The 20,351-nt window shown below is 52.1% G+C and overlaps 1 protein-coding gene across 1 annotated transcript; it reads right to left on the reverse strand.

Annotated features, from left to right (window-relative positions):
* Positions 1-7,899: 7,899 nt before the first annotated feature.
* On the reverse strand, positions 7,900-18,622 carry AQP8 (aquaporin 8). The gene is made up of 6 exons (XM_081337930.1): positions 18,586-18,622; positions 15,586-15,848; positions 14,584-14,710; positions 12,659-12,873; positions 10,376-10,510; positions 7,900-7,961 (listed from the first exon to the last, which is right to left on the reverse strand). Exons 2-6 carry the CDS (start codon positions 15,834-15,836, stop codon positions 7,919-7,921), a joined length of 771 nt encoding a protein of 256 aa, XP_081194056.1. The 5' UTR covers positions 15,837-15,848; positions 18,586-18,622; the 3' UTR covers positions 7,900-7,918.
* Positions 18,623-20,351: the final 1,729 nt, after the last annotated feature.

Here is a 20,351-nt window from a genome sequence, read left to right on the forward strand (position 1 = left end):
AAGCAAAGGGATGGAGGGGAGGGGAAAGAGTGGCATGGGAAAGGGCCCTTCTCACCACAGAGTTTTGCCCATCAGGGTAGAGGGTGGGCCAAGCGGCTTTAAGACTCTAATCCTCCCAGTCCATTTCATCTCTGCCTCAAAAGGTTATTTCTGTGACCCACAGACAAGCCTGAGATGAACCACATTTATCCGTAGGGATACAGGGAGGAAACTGAGGAGGCAAGTATGAGTGGAGTGGAACGGAACGGAACGGAACAGAACAACAGAACAGAATAGAACAGAATTCCTGATTGGCCAAGTGTGATTGGACACAAGGAATTTGTCTCTGGTGAAAGCCTCTTTTCTTCTAGAAAATACGTTTGAAGAGAAACACAGCAGGGCGCCTCCACATATGATATCTCATGGCTACCTCAGGCCGCATTCTGTATGGCTGGTGGTTGGTTCAAAAAAAAAGCACCTTTGGGACTCCTTTGGAATCAGTGATCTAAGATTAAGCATTCCACCGCTGGGTTTCCATGGTGCACTAAGGTAAAACATGATTTCTTTGGCTCTGCTCTACTGAGTGTTGTGTGAACTCAATCACACTGGCTTCCAAACCAGGATGTAGGACTGTGTGTGTTGAAAAAACCCAGCCAATTGTACTCCAATTTGCTCAGTGTGAACCCTGCCAGAGCGCCCAGCACTTGCCCCCTCTGCCAGCTTCCCTTCCAGAGCAGCCGGTGTGGCAGTGCAACCAGCCTCTGGGCCCTGCTTGCCTCCCCTTCCTTTCAGCCGCCTGGAGGGCTGATTGTTACCTGTCAAGATGGGGAAGAAATTGCCCACGGTAAATTGGATGGGGGGTATTGGAAGCGGATTCTTCATCTTCAAAGCAGATTGCAGACCTTCCCCAGAGACTTCTCCATCGCCTGCAGCTGCTCTGGTCCTGACCAGGTAAATACCTCAGAGGGATCTAAGTATGCCACACGCTCATGGCCTTGGAAAGACCTCTTTCCATCCAATGAGTTTGCACTCAGTTCCCCAGCCAACTACACGGGCACAGCCTGATCCTTCTGTAAAAGCACATCTGCTCCCAGACGTGGAATTGGGCCGCACAGGAAGGGGCGGGTATAAGGAAGCTGCTTTGTTTGGGGCACCTTCAATGGCCCTTCCTGATGGGCTACAACAACCAGCATAAATGAACTACAGGGCAACCTTTTTCCCCAGACACTTTGCGTGAAGGCTGTCTAATGTCTTATTTCTCTTTGTTGACAACAACAATGGAAATTGGTGGGGGGGGGGTTGTCCTATTGCTGTCCTTATATTTCTGCTAGGTGGGTTCTTGCTGTCTTGCAATTCAGGGTTGATTACATCAGCCAGGAAGGCCTGGGTCCAGCTTACCAAGGAAAAGGCGTGCCCTTGCTGAGCAGAAACCGGCTTTCCGGGGCGATCCTTGTCTCTCTCTCAAACATCCTTACAGGCAAAGGCGCTGCTGGAGAGTCAATGCTGCAGCCCCTGACCTTCGCTCATTCCGCCGGGACCTGAAGACCTGGCTCTTCGAGCTTTCTGGCCTAGACTGAGAGTATTAACTGGGGTTTTAATTGTATTTTTAATTGTAATTGGGGTTTTTTTATTTCAAGGTTAGTGTAATTATTTTAATTGTTTTTAATTTTTGTAACTTGTTGCATTGTTTTAAAAAACCTTGTGAACCGCCCTGAGTCCTACGGGAGAAGGGCGGTATATAAGTTTAATAAAATAAAAATAAATAAATAAATAAAATAGAAGGTCCTAGAGAGGACAATGAGAGCCTGGCCCAGCCAGGTGGCCTTGCCATCATCACCACCACCTTTTCAATTGGATTACTAGCAGTGAGTAAGCCACTATTCCCTGCCTCCGCCTTATAACTGAACCTTGTCATTGCATTCCTCTCGTAGCGCTCAACTGAGTGCCCTTCCCCCATCGCTCGATAATCCCAGGTCTGTGGCCAGGCACATCTCCCTCAGTTTGAGTTCAGATCTTCCTAAGTTTGGGGAAGGCGGATGACCCCTTTCTCAATCTTTTTTGTAGCAGAAATCAGTGTCAGCAGTCGCTCCCTCCAAGGGCCCTTAAGACATCCAGGCTGCCTTCAGGAATCCACGCTCTGGGGATAACCCAGCGAGAAGACCTGGTGCACGGTTTGGGGCACAGCCATTTTGTTGTTCCAGTCCCACAAATGAGAGGGACTTTCCTGTCTTTTTGTTCCCGTCTTTCCCCTTGGGAGGGTTTTTATGTTAACTTCTGGGACGTCTCCCCAATCTCAGCCCCCAGGAGGTAGTTCAGGTCACACCATCCTGGGAGGGAATATGCTCAGCCTGGAAAGAGACGGGGTGCCTCTGTCCCACTCCGGGTAGGGAACGGGGTCAGCTGGGCGAGAGCGCTTGGGACCTCGTGTGCTTTGGGACCAGGGATCAACTGGGGAAATGCTCTTACATTGTGGGCTTGGTCTCTAATAAAATCCCGAGGGATCTGCTGTTGTCGCCAGTTCTGAGCCTCCCAGATTTTTGACCTGGGGCTGGCTTATCCTGACGAGGTCAGGGGCTCGTATGGCCGTGCTGACAATGGGTCTTCTCAGTCTGCTCCAAGCACCAACACCCGACTGTGATGGGGCGCTCGTTAAACCAGGGCAAGTGGAGGAAACCAACCGGGAAGTTCCTCCCGCCCACCAATCCTTAGATCCTGAATGCTCAGGATGGGGCACTTCCCCTACTTCACCTGGGTGTCCCCTCCTCACCTGCAACTGATCTGACAAGCTGGTAATTGGCTGCTTCTGCTGTCCCAAATCCCACTCCACTGAAGGGAAGCAACTGGTGGCTTAGTGGGAGGAGAAACCAAGGTAGAGGCCCACACCAAACCATAAGGAGGTGCTCCTGCCCAGCCCTCCGAGCCCTCGGCAGGCAGGCAGGTCCTGCCACAGAAGCATCCTCAGGGACCACCTCCTTTGCCTGCAGGACGGCCTTCCCTAGTGCCATTTAACAGAATAACAGAGCTGGAAGGGACCTTGGAGGTCAGCTAGTCCAACCCCCTGCTCAAGCAGGAGACCCTATACCATTCCCGACAACCAGTTGTCTAGTCTCTTCTTTAGAACCTCCAGTGTTGAAACAGCCACAACTTCTGGAGGCAAGACGTTGTGGATGCTCTAACACTGGAGGTCCATTTCTTGAAAGGAGACCTGAGTTCCCAGGACATATTCACTCCTGGTCATTTCACTGAACGATAAGCCCATTTTATAGGTTTCCCTGACACAAGGAGTCTAATTTGGGCGGGCTGCCAAGATCCTTGCCTTTCAACCTGAGGCAGAGACATCCTTTCTGGAGCTGGTGGAAGGCCAAGGTCACCTGCTGAGGGCACTGAAACCCCATTGCTATCGGAAAGGATCTGACATTCCTGGCTGTCTTTCTTTTCTTCCGGGGTTAGAGTTGTCTTCTTCTCTTTATTCATTCAAGCACAGGTGACAATTTCCCCTGCAATGCTCCCCTTTGCAGTTTCAGCTCTTTGCCTCTCCGGGTTGATGGATAAACACAGTTTGGTCAAGATGAAAAGAGCGTTTAAGAGCACCGGCAGGTGCCTGAGTCTCCAGGGGAGATCAAGTTGCAGATGCAGAATGTTTAGCGGACTCTGGATGTCTCCCACTGCTTCCTTGTTTTTATGCAATGATTTGCAAGGACAATTCTAATTTGGATCTCCTTCCAAGAAAGCAAAAATAGTTTGAGAGAAAAATGGGACAACCCTTCCTAATAATGAGGACAGGCTGTAGGAAGATGCTGGCAAAATGGGTTGCCATGGCAATGCTTTGAAGATGCAGACCCAAAAAACCTCAAGTGAAGCTCCTCCCTCTGGGATCTCCCTCAGCTGTGGTGTGTAAACAGACACAAGAGGGAAGGACAAGAGCAAAGGAATGGGAATCTTGCCTCCAGAGCTGCAACACTAGTTTGGAGTTAGGGTCTCAAGTATGGATGTGGGAGAACTGACAGCTTCACCCCTTCGGGTCTAAGGATGACCAGGCCACCACTTTCTGCCAGGGGCCTCCAACCCAACTCAAAGAATGGCCTTAAACTCTAAACCGCTCAGGAGCAGACCTGCTGAAGGACCATGCAGCAGACAGACCCATTCCATGCATTGCGTTAAGCAGCTCTCTGCACCAGCCCTCCCTCATTCCTGGAGCTTTGCAGGTTGTCTGGTCTCAAAAAAGCTGCACTTTTCAGCTTCCCAAAGCAAGGACGTGGACCTTTTAGCAAGCCTTTGGGACAAGTCTCAGAAGCCCCCAAACCAAGATAAGTCTTTAGTTTGGATGAAGTCACAGTGCTGGGTATGGTGGAGAGGAAGAGATGATGGCAAAAGTGTTAACTTTTTAGCCCATCATATTATGCAGATGAGGGCGGGGTGGGAGGCTCAGCGGTTAAGTTGCTGGGCTTGTCAGCTGGAAAGCCAGCAGCCCAGGTTCGAGACCCAAGCGCCACTCAACTGGATGAGCTCCCATCCTCACCACAGCTCCTGCCAACCTATCCGTTCAAAGCATGCAAATGTGAGTAGATAAATAGGTACCACGACAGTAGGAGGTACTCCATGACATCATGCCGGCTGCAAGACCACAGAAATGTCTTTGGGCAGCGCTGGCTCAATGGCCTTTAAACGGAGATGAGCAGCGCCCCCCCCCCGAGTCACGACTAGCGGAGTAAAATCTGCACCTTTTCTATTATGCAGGCAGTCAAGGATTCCAGAACGGTGGCCCTCTCTCCCTCAACAAACCTTAAAAATAAATCACTTGCACTAAAGCACAGTTTGTTTTATCGTGATTTAGTAGACAAACCACACTGGATTAGGTTGGATTTCTACTGAAAGCCATCCATCTTCTTTTACAAACCACGGTTAAGTCAGTTCACACAACCCAATGCAACAAGCAAGCACTCCTCATTTCCACTGCAGCTGAGCAAAATATGTGAACATGTCAATGTGCTGCTCCTTGTGTTTGCTAAGGATCTCTCTTCCCTCTGCCTTTGTTCTTTCTCGCACACCTCTCCGTCATGGCCCACCCTTAAAAGGCAATTCAAAGAGTTTGTGAAGATAAATAGGCCTTTCTTCTTTTATCCTTCATGCTTTTCAGCAGCAAAGAATTCCTGATGAGTAATTCCAGAACATAAAAATGAAGCATTTACAAAACTGTAAGCTGAGTTAGTAAGGCCTTTTTTAAGGTAAAGGTAAAGGTTCCCCCGCACATGCGTGCTAGTCGTTTCCAGCTCTAGGGGCCGGTGCTCATCTCCGTTTCAAAGCCGAAGAGCCAGCGCTTGTCCGAGGACGTCTCCGTGGTCATGTGGCCGGCATGACTAGACGCCAAAGGCGCACAGAGGGACGCTGTTACCTTCCCACCGGAGTGGTCCCTATTTTTCTACTTGCATTTTTACGTGCTTTCGAACTGCTAGGTTATTCTTAGAGGCCTCTTGAAAGTAGCTCTAGTCCCCCCCAGTCAAAATAACTAAGAGGCTCCCCCCTCTGCTCTAGAACCTTCTTTCCATCAGCAGCCTCCCCCCCCCCCTTTCCTACAAGTTCTGTTTCCTCCCTTGCCTGCTATCCACTGCAAGAAACAACAGCAGAAGCCCCCCACCCCCACCCAGGCAGGTTGTCTTCTATGGCTATGCACCAGCAGCCTCAACCCAGCAACTGACATTTTAGCACTGCTTATTAAAGAAACATCTGTATTAGCCAGCAGAGATGAAAGTTTATTGCCTCACACTCCAGCTCAACACTTCCCTGGGTGATTATGTGCTTTGTTGCAGATAAGGGCAGGTCTTAGATAAGGGTCATCTTACTCTCACTGCATTAATAAGAGGGCTCCTCTTGCTCTGCTGATTGACTGAAAAAGCTCAGAGGACAAACAATTCACTGCAGCTCAGTAAGTTCCTCCAACTGCCAGACGGCACAATTTTAACTTCGGAGGCGCTGGGAAGCACAGAGCTTTTCTGTGCTGGCAGCTGAAGAGTTCCCATCCATCTCCAAGATGCTTCAACTTATCTGCAGCCCCCCAGCCCAGCCGTCGGCTCCCGAACTCAGGACGGTTTGCAGGTCCTGAAATGGGAGGAGGCTGAGGGGACAGTCCCAGATGGCAACCAAGCAATCTGGAAAATGGCCCCCTTCTTCCAGATGGCAGCCACCCCGGTGGCTTGGAGCTGCTCAAACACGCTAGCTAAAACCACAAACTGTGCTTAACCCGCCACCCACAGCTGTGTTCCTACTGGAGGAAAAACATCAAAACAAACAGATCACACCAGGGGCCACGACAGCAGTGTACTTTTCTTGGTTTTCACTTTATTATTGTGGTTTGTGACCCCAGGCTCAGAGTTCAGCATAATGTGCTAGTATTTCCAGAAGTGTGGCTCAGCTGTACATCTGCTTGAGAGAGGATGGGTTGAACAATGGTGGGGGCCGGGCAGTACTCTGACCCCAAAGTAAACAGTGGCTTAATCCAACAATCTGTAGCTAAATCAATAGACAACGGTTAAGTGACCAGTGCTTGCGTAACAGCCAAGCAATAGGAGGATAGCAAAGGAGGACGCCCATCCCCCGCGGGCAGGAGCTAATTTGAGGATCAACCTATCACCCAAACTTCCACACTCCTCTCCCCTTACGCTGGTGTGCAAGGACAGGGCGTGTCCCCGTTGTCCACCTGCAGTTCCGCGTTCAGCTTTCTGCAAAGCAGCCGCTGGCTCGGTGCTTGCGCATATACTAAAATTGGAACGATACAGAGAAGATTAGCATGGCCCCTGCGCAAGGATGACACGCAAATTCGTGAAGCGTTGCATATTTTTGTTTTATCAAGCAATAATAAAATAAATCTTCAAGAAAGAAAGACCCAGCCCGGCGGTCCCCTTAACCGGCCGCAGAGCGCCGCGGCCTTTGCCTGGAGCCGGGCCGTAAAGCGAAAGACACCCCCCCCCCCGGGCCGCGGGCATCTCCGATCCAGGCTTCTCCCCATCCTGCCAGGGAAAGCGCAGCGCGGCGCGAGCTCCTCCGGGCAAGGCGACCCAGCCCGGGCGGGATCTCCGCTGCGAGAACCCCCGCCGCGCAGCGCCTCTTAAAGGGCGCGGGGAGGTCGCTCTCGGGGCGGGGGACCGGGGGGGGGCAGTCCCGGCGAATTGGGGAGGGGGGTTGGTGGCGGGACCGGGAAGCGGCTGGGAGGGGTGCTTCCCCCGCAAAGCCCGGGGCCAGCGCGGTGGTTTGGGGGGGCATCTGGGGCCAAAGCCTCTCCAGGCGCGGGAGGGCTGGGGGGCGGAGGGGTGATGCGCGGAGGGGCTTCGGGTCCACGGGGGGGAGGGGGCGAAAGGGCCGCTCTCTGGGGATGGGAGCCCCGCCGGGGAGGGTCCCAGGCGCCCGAGGTGCCCCGAGAGCCCAGGGCATCGCCGTGGGAGCCGGGCCAGCCCTGCTGGGCGAAGGAGCCCCTTTCCGGAGGGGATCCGGTCGGTGGAGGCGCTGCGCCCGTTTGCACGCCGGGTGCCGGGGAGGCGGCGTGGCCGGTGGGTGCCCCGTCGAGCGGCGCCGCCGGAGACGCCGGGCCGAGGAGCGGCTGCCTCGCCGGGGCTCCGGACGGGGCTGCGGGCGCCCGGGCCCGGTGGGCGGGCCGCTGCTTGACCCGGGGCTGCCGGGGGCCGTTTCGTCCGAAGCTTCTGGGCGAGCCGCTGCCCCGCTTCAGCTGGCGGATCTGCCGGGGCCTCTTCGCCTTTGTCTTCCTCCTCCGAGGCAGCAGAACGCCCCGGCTCTGCAACCGGGAACAAAAAGCCGCACCGCCCCTTTCTAAGGGGCAGAAACGGGCGCTTGGCGGAGCCCCGCTTCGGCCCGTCTCCTGCCCGGGCAAGGAGGGCGGCGGCTGCCCGGGGTCGCGCGGGGAAGGGGGCGGCGGTCCTGGCCGGGCCCCTCACTTGAGGAAGAAGCGCGTCTTGCTGTCCCCGAGCGAGAACCTGGAGGGGGGAAGGAGAGAGCCGTGGGACCAGCTGGCCTGGCCCAGCGCCCTTGCTGCCCTTTCTCCGGGCAGCGGGGAGCGGAACCGTACAGCGGGGGGGGGGGGGCGACTCTGGCAACTCTAAGCAAGGCTGGCTGGGGAATTCGGGGAGTTGAAATCCACCCGTCTTAAAAGTTGCCAAGGTTGGAGGCCCCGGCTGCACAGCGTGCTTTCTTTTTTCTCTCTCACTGAAATTGTTCTCCCTTGTGCCCACATTTTAGGAATTTTTTCTCCTGCCATCGTTCTGAGTTTATTCCGACATCCATGTTAAGATTTGACTGCACTTCATTTCTCTAAAAATCAAGAACTTCCAAGTCTCCCCTTAACCCGGAGCCCCCCCCCCCCACCAGGAGAGCTGATCCTCTTGGGCCAGAGATACCCTGGAACAACAGAGCTGGGCAAAAGGCCTCCACCCAAAACAGTTCTGGCTTTGACTTGTCCCTCCACATTTGAAGTCTGATATTTGCTGGGTTGGTTTTCTGTTTTGTTTTGTTTGTAGGAGAGGAAATTTCTGACATCCTGTTCATCTCCTCCTCCCTCAGTTTTGAGAAAATTATATTTTCTCTTTGCTCTGTTCCACTCCTGGATTTGTCTTTTCTTGCGCCTGTATTTGACTTGTTCCAAAAGATCTGAACTCATCTTGTTCATCTGGTGGCGCAATGGTTAGAGTGCAGCAGTGCAGCTACTTCTGCTGACTCCCGCCGGCTGCCGGCAGTTCGAGTCTCACCAGCTCAAGGTTGACTCTGCCTTCCATCCTTCGGAGGTGAGTAAAATGAGGAGCCAGACTGTTGGGGGCCACAGGCTGACTCTGTAAACCGCTTAGAGAGGGCTGTAAAAGCACTGTGAAGCGGTATATAAGTCAAAGTGCTATTTCAGTTTCAGCAAGATGCACATCTCATCTTAAGCTCCTTCCTGGTTTTTCCTTCTACTTAAGTGCCCTCCTAATCAAGCTTGTTTATATAGTATAAGGTCCCCTGCTTGAGCAGGGGGTTGGACTAGAAGACCTCCAAGGTCCCTTCCAACTCTTGTTATTCTGCCTTTTCCAGGCTGAACCTAGCTGCCGTTATCCTTGATTGAATATCATTTATGGCTAAGCCTGCTGCACAAACCTAGCCTGTCTGGTTAATTCATGATACCAAAGTCAGACACTGCCTTTCCCTGCACCTCACTTGCACAAGGGAAGAAGAACGTTGGTGACAGAATGACAGTGAAAGAACTCTCTGCAATCTGGCCTCTGGGTTTGTTCCTGTGGTGGAATCTCCGGCTAGACCAGGAGTGGGGAACCTTGGTTCTTTTATGACTCGTGGCCTTCAACTCCCAAGATTCCTGAGCCAGCATGGCTCAGCTTGGAAACCTCTCCCTTTCCCCTCAGCATGGCTGGCTCAAGAATTCTGGGAGTTGAAGTCCACGAGTCATATAAAAGAGCCAAGGTTCCCCACCCCTGTTAAGAGGGGGGGCAGGTTTGGACTCCTTGCACTGCAGGGAGCAGCAGAGCCTGATCTCCCCCACAGTCCCTGGAGCCTTATCTGACCATTCCCAGGGGAACGCAGTCAGTCTGGCGAGATTCATGCAACAGAGGTGAAAGTCTTTGTGTGAGACCATTCACGGGCGGTTCAAGCTGTTTTCCATGACCATACCCGAATGGAGGGCTGCTAAAACATCTTGACTTCTCAGAGCATTTACAGATGTTCTCTGGACTCCAAATCCAGCACACCTCCATAGTACGTGCCATCACCATGTAGGGATGCAAGGACAAGGTTCCCATGACCAGCATGGGCACAGGCTGACCTCTGGCTTTTGAATGACACACGGGCCAGATTTTAAAAAGTTGGCATAGTCAGGCAAAAACCACATGTTACTTGTAAACATAATTGCAATTAGATTAATTAAAAGCTTCCCATGTGTTGCCTTATTTATGCCTTCTGTCACATTAAAAACTTTGGGAGACCAAACAGAAGCAGTTGAGAAGCAACAGGCAGCCCTGAAGCTTTGACGCACCCATTCCTGACATGGGCCAAGATGTCACTGATTCAATTCTGTGTCTGTGTGTGTGTGTGTGTGTCTTGCCTGGCCTGGCCTGGCCTGGCCCTGCCAGAACTAAACGTGGGGTCTCCTGCATGCCAAACACTTCCTCATTCTCGTTCTCCACGAACCAGGGATCTGTTAAGATCTCAGACGCTCTGCCTTGGAAGTTCCATTGACTGTTATTCAGGAATCACTGCTGATAGGCTCAATTAATTCTGAGTCCTGCTCCAGAATCCAGCCAAGGATTCAACTAGCCCAGCTGGACAACCCCTTGAAGTGGCACTTGCCTGCTGGAATGAGCTCCCCCCCCCCGGGCATTCTGGAAGGCCTTGAAAACCTGCCACGTACCTTATCAATGCGCCCACCAGAAGTGCAGCCCCCATGGGGCCCACCCAGTACACCCAGTGATAGTCCCAGTAGTTGGCAGCCACTGCAGGGCCAAAAGCTCTGGCTGGATTCATGCAGGCTCCAGAAACAGCTCCCCTGAATAGAGAAGAAAGATTGAGAGGATGAAGACGCCACTCCCAGGAATGTTTTCAAAGCTCCCGGATTCTCCATTCTGGGCAGAGAAGCCCCTAGAGGCTCCTTCTTTGCCACCCCTTTTATCCTCACTGAGTGCAGAGTTAATTGGCAATACTTACAATGCCCCCACCCCAAGACATTGACCAAGACAAGTCCAATTCCAGTTGGGCCAACAGGCCAACACATGCCAGTCTCCCCCGTGTACACTGAAGTGACATGGAAATAACTAGAACATGAGCCTCCAGGGACACGCAAAGGTCTTCGGGAGAGGAAGGGCTGCTGCAGAGCATGTTTCAATTGGTCTTTAGAAAAGCAGCAGGCAAGCACTGCAGGGCGAGATATTTTTTCTGGATGGCTAGAAACAGAACACACACAAACACACACTGGCCAGTGGGTGGGCAACTGTCATGTTGTTATTCTGAAAGAAGCAGCAGACTTCTTTTGCCCTGAGGCGCCAACAATTTTGGGGGGCTACCCAGATATGGATCTGTAAGGGAAGATGCCACTGGGCAATGGGCCATGTCTATCAGCTGAGTCAACGTCATGAGGAGAGCCACCCAGGGCTTCCAGGGCCCCTCCTTGGAGGCTACCCTCTTCCATCCCCTTGCTGATCTCTGTAGGCAACAGCTGGGGGAAATTACTTAGCAGCTAAGCTGCAATTTAGGCCCATAGTGGCCACCGGTGGTCTCTCATTTTTATCAGTTGATGGGCATTCTTCTCCCTGATTGCTGGTAGGACAGGATTGAAACTTCCTCCAGACAAAACCTCAGTGATGATGGAGAAATGCTGAGTTTGGATGGTTCTGGGCATGAAGGGCCCAAGTGCCCAGTCGGGCACCCTGGATCCTAGTAGCTAAGAGTGCCAGGGACAGGGTTGTCCCCAGGCAGGCCGGAAGAGCTGTTTCTGCCCACCCTAAGCCCCCCACCCCAAGCCACAGGGCTCTGTCCGTCAGCCAGGCAGTGGAGCTGTCCAGCAGGTCAGGAGGCCCTGCAACTGACCGGCTACAGTGTATGATGACAGCAACGCTGCTTCCCTCCTGCCTCAAATTTGGGCTGCCAATGGCAGCCTGGTTTCAGAGGATGCCCAGGCAAGCTCATGAGGGCGAGTTTTATCTCCTTGTGCTTTCCACAGGCTACATTCCTTCCAAAATGGACCTTAAACCCTCAGGGAGCAGGTGCTCCAGGGTGTTGGTAAGGGCTCACGATCAGCCGTCATGGCCAGCAGTCTTCCATCTTCCAAAGCCCCTGGTTGTGCTGAGCGTGTGTGCAGTTATTTCTTTCATCTGCTGATGTTTTTATGTCCGTGTTCTGAGACGTGGAAATGCTACAGGTTCACCTATCTTGAAACCAGCTCTGCACCTGCCTGTCTTCCAGAACGGAAGAAACACCTTTTGGTTTAGGTAGAGAAGTGAGGGCATGTTGTAATCTGTACCTATGTTAACATCTGGGACTGTTGGGAGGGCGAAGGGGAGTGACGGAGGAAGGAGATGGAGGTGACCCACACAAATAGGTAGCAATATAATGTTGCTCTTTTTATTTAGTATGGCAGATGTTTTTGTTTTGCAGAAGGGGACTGTTAATATTAACGGGGACAAATTCTGTGGGCAATGGGTTGCATTTTTTTCAAACCAAGTCAAAATCTCTTGTCTGAAAATCCTATAAACCAGGAGTCCCCGAGCCCAGGCCACGGTAGGAACTGGGCCGCACAGCAGACCCTACTGTAAACTGAGCAGGCAAGGGATCTAGGTTGCACCCTCCTCCTCCTCTCCTCCCCCACCCCCCAGGGTCCGTGGAAAAATTGTCTTCCATGAACCTGGTCTCTGGTGCCAAAAAGGTTGGGGACCGCTGCTATAAAGCATAGGTATCGAGGCAGTAGAATGGGTGTTGCATCAGCAAAAGGAAGCATTTGGATAAATTTTTGTGGAGCCTTCCTGGATCTCTCCAGAACTGGCTCTCGGCTCCCCCTTTTAAAGACAGTTGTAAGAACCATTTCAATAGCAGAACATGTTGATGCAGGAGATGTTGATGCTCGCCGTTGAAGGCATTCGTGCAGAAAGAACTTCCTCCTGGACCTGGGCAGAACCTCCTACCAGCCTTCTGGCCTACTCACCCAGCCAGGATGTCCACAGTGACGGTGAAGCCAATGCAGAAGGGTGCCAGTGGACTCTTGGTTTTCTCATTAATGGCCCCCATGCAGACAGCCATCACCAGGAACATGGTCATCACAATCTCTCCCACCACAGCAGCTGGGAGCTGATGATCCGAGGTGATGGCCGTGAAAGCCGCTCCTGTGGCATTTTCATATCTCTCCCATTCTGTGGTCACCTGAGACAGACATCAAAGAGGGATTACCCCAGACTGATCAGTCTGGACTAACCGAACACACAGAAACCTGACTGAATAGCAGTAACTGTGAGAGGGATCTCAGAGTCCTAGTGGACAACCACTTAACTATGAGTCAGCAGTGTGCGGCCGCAGCCAGAAAAGCCAACACAATCCTAGGTTGCATTAATAGAGGGAAAGAATCAAAATTGCATGAGGTATTAGTATCACTTTATAATACCTTAGTAAGACCACAATTGGAATGTTGCATCCAGTTTTGGTCACCTTATTATAAAAAAAATGTAGAGACTCTGGAAAGAGTAAAGAGAAGAGCAACAAAGATGATTAGGAGGCTGGAGGCTAAAACATAGGAAGAACCGTTGCAGGAATTGGCTTTGTCTAGTCTTGTGAAAAGAAGGGCCAGGGGGGACATGATAGCATGATAGGGACTTGAAGCCACGGCTGGATATGGAGGCAGACATCCCGCCTCCCAGCCTTCCTTTGGCAAGCAAGGAAGGTCAGCAGGAAGGACATATTCAGACGCCAAACATCCACCAAGAGATCCTCTGCCCACCATATTAGCTGACTCTGGTTCTCCTGGGGGTGGGGAGGGGTTACATGGGAGATCTGCCATGGGTTGGACACCTCTTCCTAAGCCCTGTGAGACTGGACTGAGGTTGCCATAACTAAAGATGAAGCAGTCACATAAGCAGAGAGGACAAAAAGCCAGAAATATTGTCTAAAAGATTGTTCGGGCAGGTAGATAAAGAAGAAAATAAATTGGTAAAGAAGCAAAGGAAAAATGTCACCTGAACCAGATAAAGGAAGATGAGCACATGGTTAAACTCTTCCACCACCATCACCTCCGATCCCTTCAGTGGCTACCAAATGTATAAGTAAACAAAGCAGGAGTAGTTGCCAATCTTGTGAATCACAGGAGGAAGGACTTTGGGGGGAAAAAGGGGTCCTCTTTGAGTCATCTTTGGATCCAGACTGGGCAGCTCCTGTCCCTCTGGCTAGTGCCTGCCAGTGGAGAAGGATGTGGGTAAAATACAAGAGCGTGCTTGTGTGTGAGAGGAAAAGCAAATGAACAGTGTAAAGAGTACCATAAAGTGTTGGTGTTCCTTTGAATTCACTGGGTCTTTGTATATTTCGGAGAACCATTTGTGCCTCCGTGTTCATTGAAGGTGATTTGTGTGCATCCTTCATTATTTCCTGGCTGTTGACCAGCGTTTTGTGCCTTGTCTGCTCTAGCCACGGCTCTCTGGAATGCCCAGGTAGAAAGCAAGAGAGGGGGTGGGGGAGGTTACGAGATCTGCATGCCTCAACAGGCTGTGAGTGAGTGACCATAAGACGAGCGTGGGAGCACCTGGAACACCCCCCAACATCTGCCATAGTCTCTGCTCTCCATCTGCAATGGTATATGTGAGAGTGGCCTTGGGAGACAGGGCAACAACAACCAAGGAGAAAATCAGATAAAAATCAGCTGAGCCCAGAGTGGGAAAGTGGAAGTGGAAACATCTCAGAAGGGAAAAAAAACCCCACACACAGTTGCTTAGGCTGTAAAAGGGTCCAGGGAAAAGACGTACAGTACATTCAGACTTGCAATATTCTGTTAATGTAATCTTACATTAGCTCATCTGGTCTAGTCTACCTTTTAAGGCTGGCACCTTGCACCCCAAGTGTTTTCCCCTTCCCAATCCTCCGCCATACCTTAGCCAGGCTAGCTCCAATCATTCCCCCACAAAATTGGGAGAGCCAGTACGGAATGACCATCACCATGTTCAGCCCACCAACGAGCCAGGCCCCCAGGGAGACGGCAGGATTGTAGTGGCCTCCACTGCAGGCAGAGAGTGGGAAAGAGAAATTTTGGTCAGAGGGAAGTTGGCAGAAAAGGGGTGCTGGATCACCCCATCACCTGCTGGCAGGGAGCAAAACTCAAGAAATTTGGAGGAGAAGACTTCAGCTGCTGTGACATGGAAATATTCCCTTTCTTGGGCCTCTTCTGGCTTCATTCAGTGACAAGCATCGGTGGAACCTCCAAGTCCACTTTCTGACTTGTGTGAGACTCAGATATAGTTTGTACTACATTTTGCTTCTGCCATTGTTGGTCTTGCCTCATCCTGCACTTATATGCAGAATTGCTTTGGATAGCAAGATGGATGGCACATAAATTTAATAATAATCACAAAAAAGCAAACTAATATTTACACCTTTCCAGGGCATGAGGAGGACCCCAGTCCAGGAGTGAGACAGGCTTAGGTCGCCCTTCACTCTGCCAATAGTATTTGCCCCCACACCCCAGCAGCTGCGAAGGGGGCCTCCCCATGTCTAAAATCTGGCCTGGTCACCCATTCAGTTCCTGGGAGGGAAGGCTGGAGACTGGAATGGCTGGGGGAGAGCAATGCAGAGAAAGAGAACTGAGATTGCAGGCCTGTCAATCAGTGTTTCTCAACCTTATCAAGTTGAAGATGGGTGGACCAACTCCCAGAATTCCACAGCCAGTAAAGATGTGGAATTCTGAGAGTTGAAGCCCACCCACCTTCCACTTGCCAAGGTTGAGAAGCAGTGATCTGAAGGACAGATCTGCCTGAATTCAGCTGACCCCTTCCTCCTCCTGTGGTGTACTCTGGCTCCCTCCATTGCTCCTTCATGGATGACTTGCCTCCTTGACCGCATCCCCTGGCCAAACCCCGTGGCTGCCCCTTCCTTCACCTGATATTCCCCAAGATGGCAATGGTGAGTCCCAGTGCCAACCCATGAGCCAAGGCCGGCTGCAGCCTCCCGGTGCCCTCCGAGTTCTCGATGACCGAAACGCAGCCGATGTAGATGAAGAAGGCTGAGCCCACCAGCTCCCCGATGCAAGGCTGCAGGTAGCGCTCGTACCAGTGGGGCTGGGCCAGGACGCGTTTGGACTCCGGCTCAGGCTCTTTGAAAGACATGCGTCCAAATTCCACGTCGGACATGGCTGGCCAATTCTGGAAGACAAAGATTATGCCCTGGTATGCAAACACGTTCCCCTGCCAGTAGAGATCAGGTGGGTGGAGGTTGACCCTGGAATGTGACAATGGGCCCTTAAAGTTTGTCATTCCCCAGAAGGCCACCTTGTTCCGAGTGGGGTGCCCCATTGTCCTCTTTACCCACCTCTGGCAACAGGCAGGGAAATCACACCCAAAACCACACCACACTTGTCAACGCTGCAGGCAGCCCGGCTGGTCAGATTAAGATCTCACTGCTCCCTTCCCGCCCCCCTCTCTCTCATACACACACACACACCTTTTTTCTCCTCCTCTCTCTCTCTTTCCCTCCCCTTCTCTCTCTGTCCCCCCCCCCAAGAACAGAGCACAGAAGTCCAAGGTGCAACCAACCAGCCAAGTGCAAAATTCCAAAATTGAGCCAAGCAGCTGAGTTCACCCCAAGGTTGCCACAGGTTTGTTTTCTGTTGTAACCCAAAGCCACATACAGTATTCAGAACATCTTTGTATGCCTCCAAAGACGGAGACTTTTCTCTGGAGAAAGCCTACGATGGCTCTACAGTTCCCTGGTTCTCCCTAAGGGCTGTGTTCACTTGACATACCAAACCGAAAGGGGAGCTACCTCGTTTTAGTTTAGGCTCTTGAATGAACTCAGCTCAAGTGTTCAGTTCAGGACTGAATGTGCTGCTTGAAGGTTAATTGGAGAATCCAGGCCAGGTGGGGAGGGGACAGGCTGTGTTTACTTAATTTCTACACCGCTCATCTTACCTAAGTGACCCTGAGTGGTTTATGTCATAACGAGACCATATGAACACAAAAAAGCACAGATTAAAAGCAGAATTAGGAACACGTTAAAACATGCAAGTAAAAATAAACACCAAAGTTTAACATTCGGAAGGCTAAAAGGGTCACAAGGCAGCAGGGGTGTGGTCAAGTGGCCAGCCATCCTCAGGGCTGCATCGTGCTCTTAGACCCCATGCTAATTGGCAAAGACGGGTCTTAATGCAAGAACCAGAAGTGGGGGGCTTTCCTCACTTCAGGGGGTTAGATGTTCCAAAGGGCGGGGGCCACAGCGGAGAAGACCTTCCTCCTTGATCCCACCAGCCAAAATTCTTTTACTGACAGGATATGCAGCATGCTCTTCCCACTGGGCGAGGGTTAGGGTCGATGTAACTGGGATGAGAGAGTCTGATGAGATTTTGATGAGCTGCTGCTTAGAATGGAGATATTAACTCAGTGTTTCCCAATCTTGGCAACGGGAGATGTACAGCGGTGCCAAGGTTGAGAAAGACCAGATCAGTGGTTGAGGCCATGACAGTTGCCTTTAGGGGCATAAGGGAACCCCAGAAAGTCACGCTTGCCATCGAAACTCAAATTCAATTCAAAACTCACCTTTCTGGCTATAACCCCAAATGAGTTTTGGGCCACAGTATTGCTGAGATGAGTACTTCACCTCCACCTCCCATCATCCACCACTATATTTATCAGATAAAATCCACAATTATTCAAAGTTCTATATAGTGCTGGGCAGAAGCATAGAGCTGATTGCTGACCAAAGCACATGCGTGCACACACACACACACACACACACACCTCCCATGGTAACAGGGCAGAAAAACCACCTCCAAATTGCAGCCTCTGCACCCCCGGAATCCTATCCCCTCCCTGCTCAAATAGGCAGTACTAGACACCCCACAGTAGTGTGGGCGTACAATGGCCACTTTCTTGTGCAATTATTTAATCATTCTCTGCTTTTTTCGGCCCAATAATGTCTCCAGATTGAAGCTGTAATGGTGGCCCACAAAGACTCCACATGGCCCAAGAGTTTGGGGGATCTATTGGGCAGAAAGGGTCAGAGCAGGTCTCGGTGGGTTTGCTTCCCAGGAGCAAGCAGAGCAACATCCTCCTTGGGTCTCAAGGGGCCCAAGAAAGCACGGGGGCAGGAGACTCAAAAGTTGCTTGAATCAGTGAGGACTAGCATCTTCACAGACACCCTTGCTGGATGTATGAGCGATTGCTCTGGAAGCTTGGTTTCTTGGCCCACAGATTTCTTCTGGTCTACAATTTGTTTTGATCCCTTTTGCCCGGTGCAGCCTCATAGGAAAACAGCTGCAAGTCTGAGAGACACAACTGTCAGTTTGCGCTAAAAATGCTGGATATAAATTTGTATACATATCAAAATAAAATATCGGCTTTGGAACATCCTATTACTCCCCCAAAAAAGAATCTGCATCTGACATTTAAGAACTGAAAAGTATTCTTCAGCAAAACGAACTTTGGAATGCAGATCTGAGTTAGAAGAATTTTACCCAGAACCTTTTTTTCCGTCCAAGGAAGAGCTGAGTGCCCGTCCATACTCAAAGCTGGAGGCAGTTCCTAAGGGAGACCCCCGTGCCCCACCTCTGCTCATCACTGGGCGAGGAGGAACAAATTCATTTCTGCAAAACTCCTAATGGAAAAGTATTCCAAGAAAAGAACGGAGGAGCTTCTTGCTTTTCCAACATTCTTTCTTGCAATTCTCTACTTCAAAGTGCTTTAACACTTTCAAAGGCATCCTATAGACCATAGAATTTTTCATTTCTGGCCGGGCCGATCCCTTCTTAGCTACTTCAAGTATTCGGAAACCAAACAGGGGAGTTGGGGGGCCTGGGGGGGATGGCGGCTTGCCTGTCCCCCCCCTCCGGACGGAACCCTCCTTCTCCTGGAGCCCCACCCCTACCCCGACTGTTGTGGGACTCACCCAAGCCTCGGCTCCTGGCTGCAGCTGCCCAACTGCTTCCCCCAGAAGAGCAACGGCTGCTGACCAGGCTGCCCACGGGCTCCTCCGGCTGACCGGCCCCTTTGGCAGGAGCAGCACTTTTCTTATTTCCAGGGAATATTGGCAGCCTCCCCACTGATGTGGGGGGGCGTGGGAGCAGGGTGACAAAAGTGCAGTCAGGCCCAAAGGGGAGGGGAGGGGAGGGTGGGGCCGTTCCAGCTGGCTGGGGAAAGAGAGCTGTTTGCTCTTCGGGGGTGCTGAGTTCAAGGTTTCATTTCAGGGGCCTCTGCCAGATCTCGATGCCAGCCTGGGCGAAGTGTAGGATGCAGATCCGTCAAGAGCCGGTCGAGAAATGCTCTTTCCCCAACGCAGTGGAGCCTTTGGGGGAAAGGCAGTCACCGCATGCGGGGGGGAGGACGTGGGCTCGACTGCCTCTCCTGAAAGAGGCGGCACTGCCGGGCCCTCGACGCTTCGGCCCAGCCTTTCTTGAAGGCGACAGTCACCCCATCTGACGGGTGGACTTTGACTCCCAGAATTCCTCAGCAGCCCGTCCGTGCACGAATTCTGGGAACTGTCATCCTATCCTTTCTGAATATGCCAGCGTATGAAGCGCCAACAAGAGGGCGGCCTTGAGCATGCACAGAGTGCTTTTGTCTGGGAGTGGAGGTGGGATTCAAACCGGCTGCCACTGAAAGGCAGGCAAACCCAGTCCCTGCCGTTGCATAAAGACACCTGCGCTGGCCTGTAATTAACGCCTCCGCTGTGCCAAGCCTGGGCAGAGAATTGAGTGAAATGCCCAGAACTGGGAGCTCCGAGGCCTCCTCCGCTCAGGTGCCGAAGGAGAAAGGAAGGCAGGCAGACAGTTCCTGCCAAAGCCAGCAAGGGACGGATCCCGGGGGCTTTGGCCCCTCCTGCAGCGAGTGGGAGCAGCCTGGCTTTTGTGGAGGCTTCAGGGCGGCAGAGATGATATCTGCAAAGGGCCCCAAACAGCTGGAAAGGGAGGCGTCACCAAAGTGACAGATGAGACGCTACCGGTCGGAGGGATCTCTCCAGCATGCAGGCTCCCCATAGCAGTTGCCCTCAGTCAGCCTTTCCCAGGCTGGCATCTGTCAGAGCTGCAGGGCCCCAAGCCCGTAAGGCTGCATGGACACAAAGGGAACAGCACACCTGTTGGGGGAATCTGATTCCAGGCAGCTGGGCAGATCTGAGGGATCCGTCGGAGGATAGCTTATGTACCACGGTTCAGCCTCCACACTGGGCTGCTTCTCCTGACCGGCCGATGCCAAGGAGAGAGAGATCTTGAGCAATTGGTAAATGTTGAGTTAATCAGCAGGCAGGCATGGTGTGATCAGGCTTCCACATGCAGCTCGGAAGGGGGCTGCTCAGATCAGCAACAACAGTGACAGGAGCTCAAGAGCCACGGAGCTTCTCCTTCTTTCAAAGCACCAGGATTTGGCTCCAGTTTAGGGAATGAATTTGTACCCAACTTCCTTCTCCTCGGAGGACCTGTGGAATCTGGCCCCACAGCCATTGGTGAGGGTCTCAGTGAGCGGCACTTCTGGATTTGATGAGCAGAGACCAGATGTGTCCCCCCCTTGAGGGTGGGGAAGACCAAAGATGCCCCCTCCTCTCAGCCACCAATGCTCACTGGGCGCCTTTGGGCCAAGGGTGCCCCTGAGGAAAGCCAGCCTCACAGGGGAAAAAGCCGGGCAGGGGGCTACCGTCTTCCCCAGAGGCTCCTGGAAGAA

This window comes from Vipera berus (genome assembly GCF_964194415.1).
Source record: "Vipera berus genome assembly, chromosome: 13".
In the NCBI taxonomy this organism is placed as follows: Eukaryota; Metazoa; Chordata; class Lepidosauria; order Squamata; family Viperidae; genus Vipera; species Vipera berus.

Excerpts from the sequence above, each read along its gene's own strand:
- AQP8 (XM_081337930.1), bottom strand. The coding sequence starts at position 15,836 with ATGTCCGACGTGGAATTTGGACGCATGTCTTTCAAAGAGCCTGAGCCG. Across the intron at positions 14,711-15,585 it reads GCCATCTTGGGGAATATCAG|TGGAGGCCACTACAATCCTG; the intron begins GTGAAGGAAGGG and ends CTCTGCCTGCAG. Across the intron at positions 7,962-10,375 it reads CTGGTGGGCGCATTGATAAG|GTTCTCGCTCGGGGACAGCA; the intron begins GTACGTGGCAGG and ends TCCCCCCTCCAG.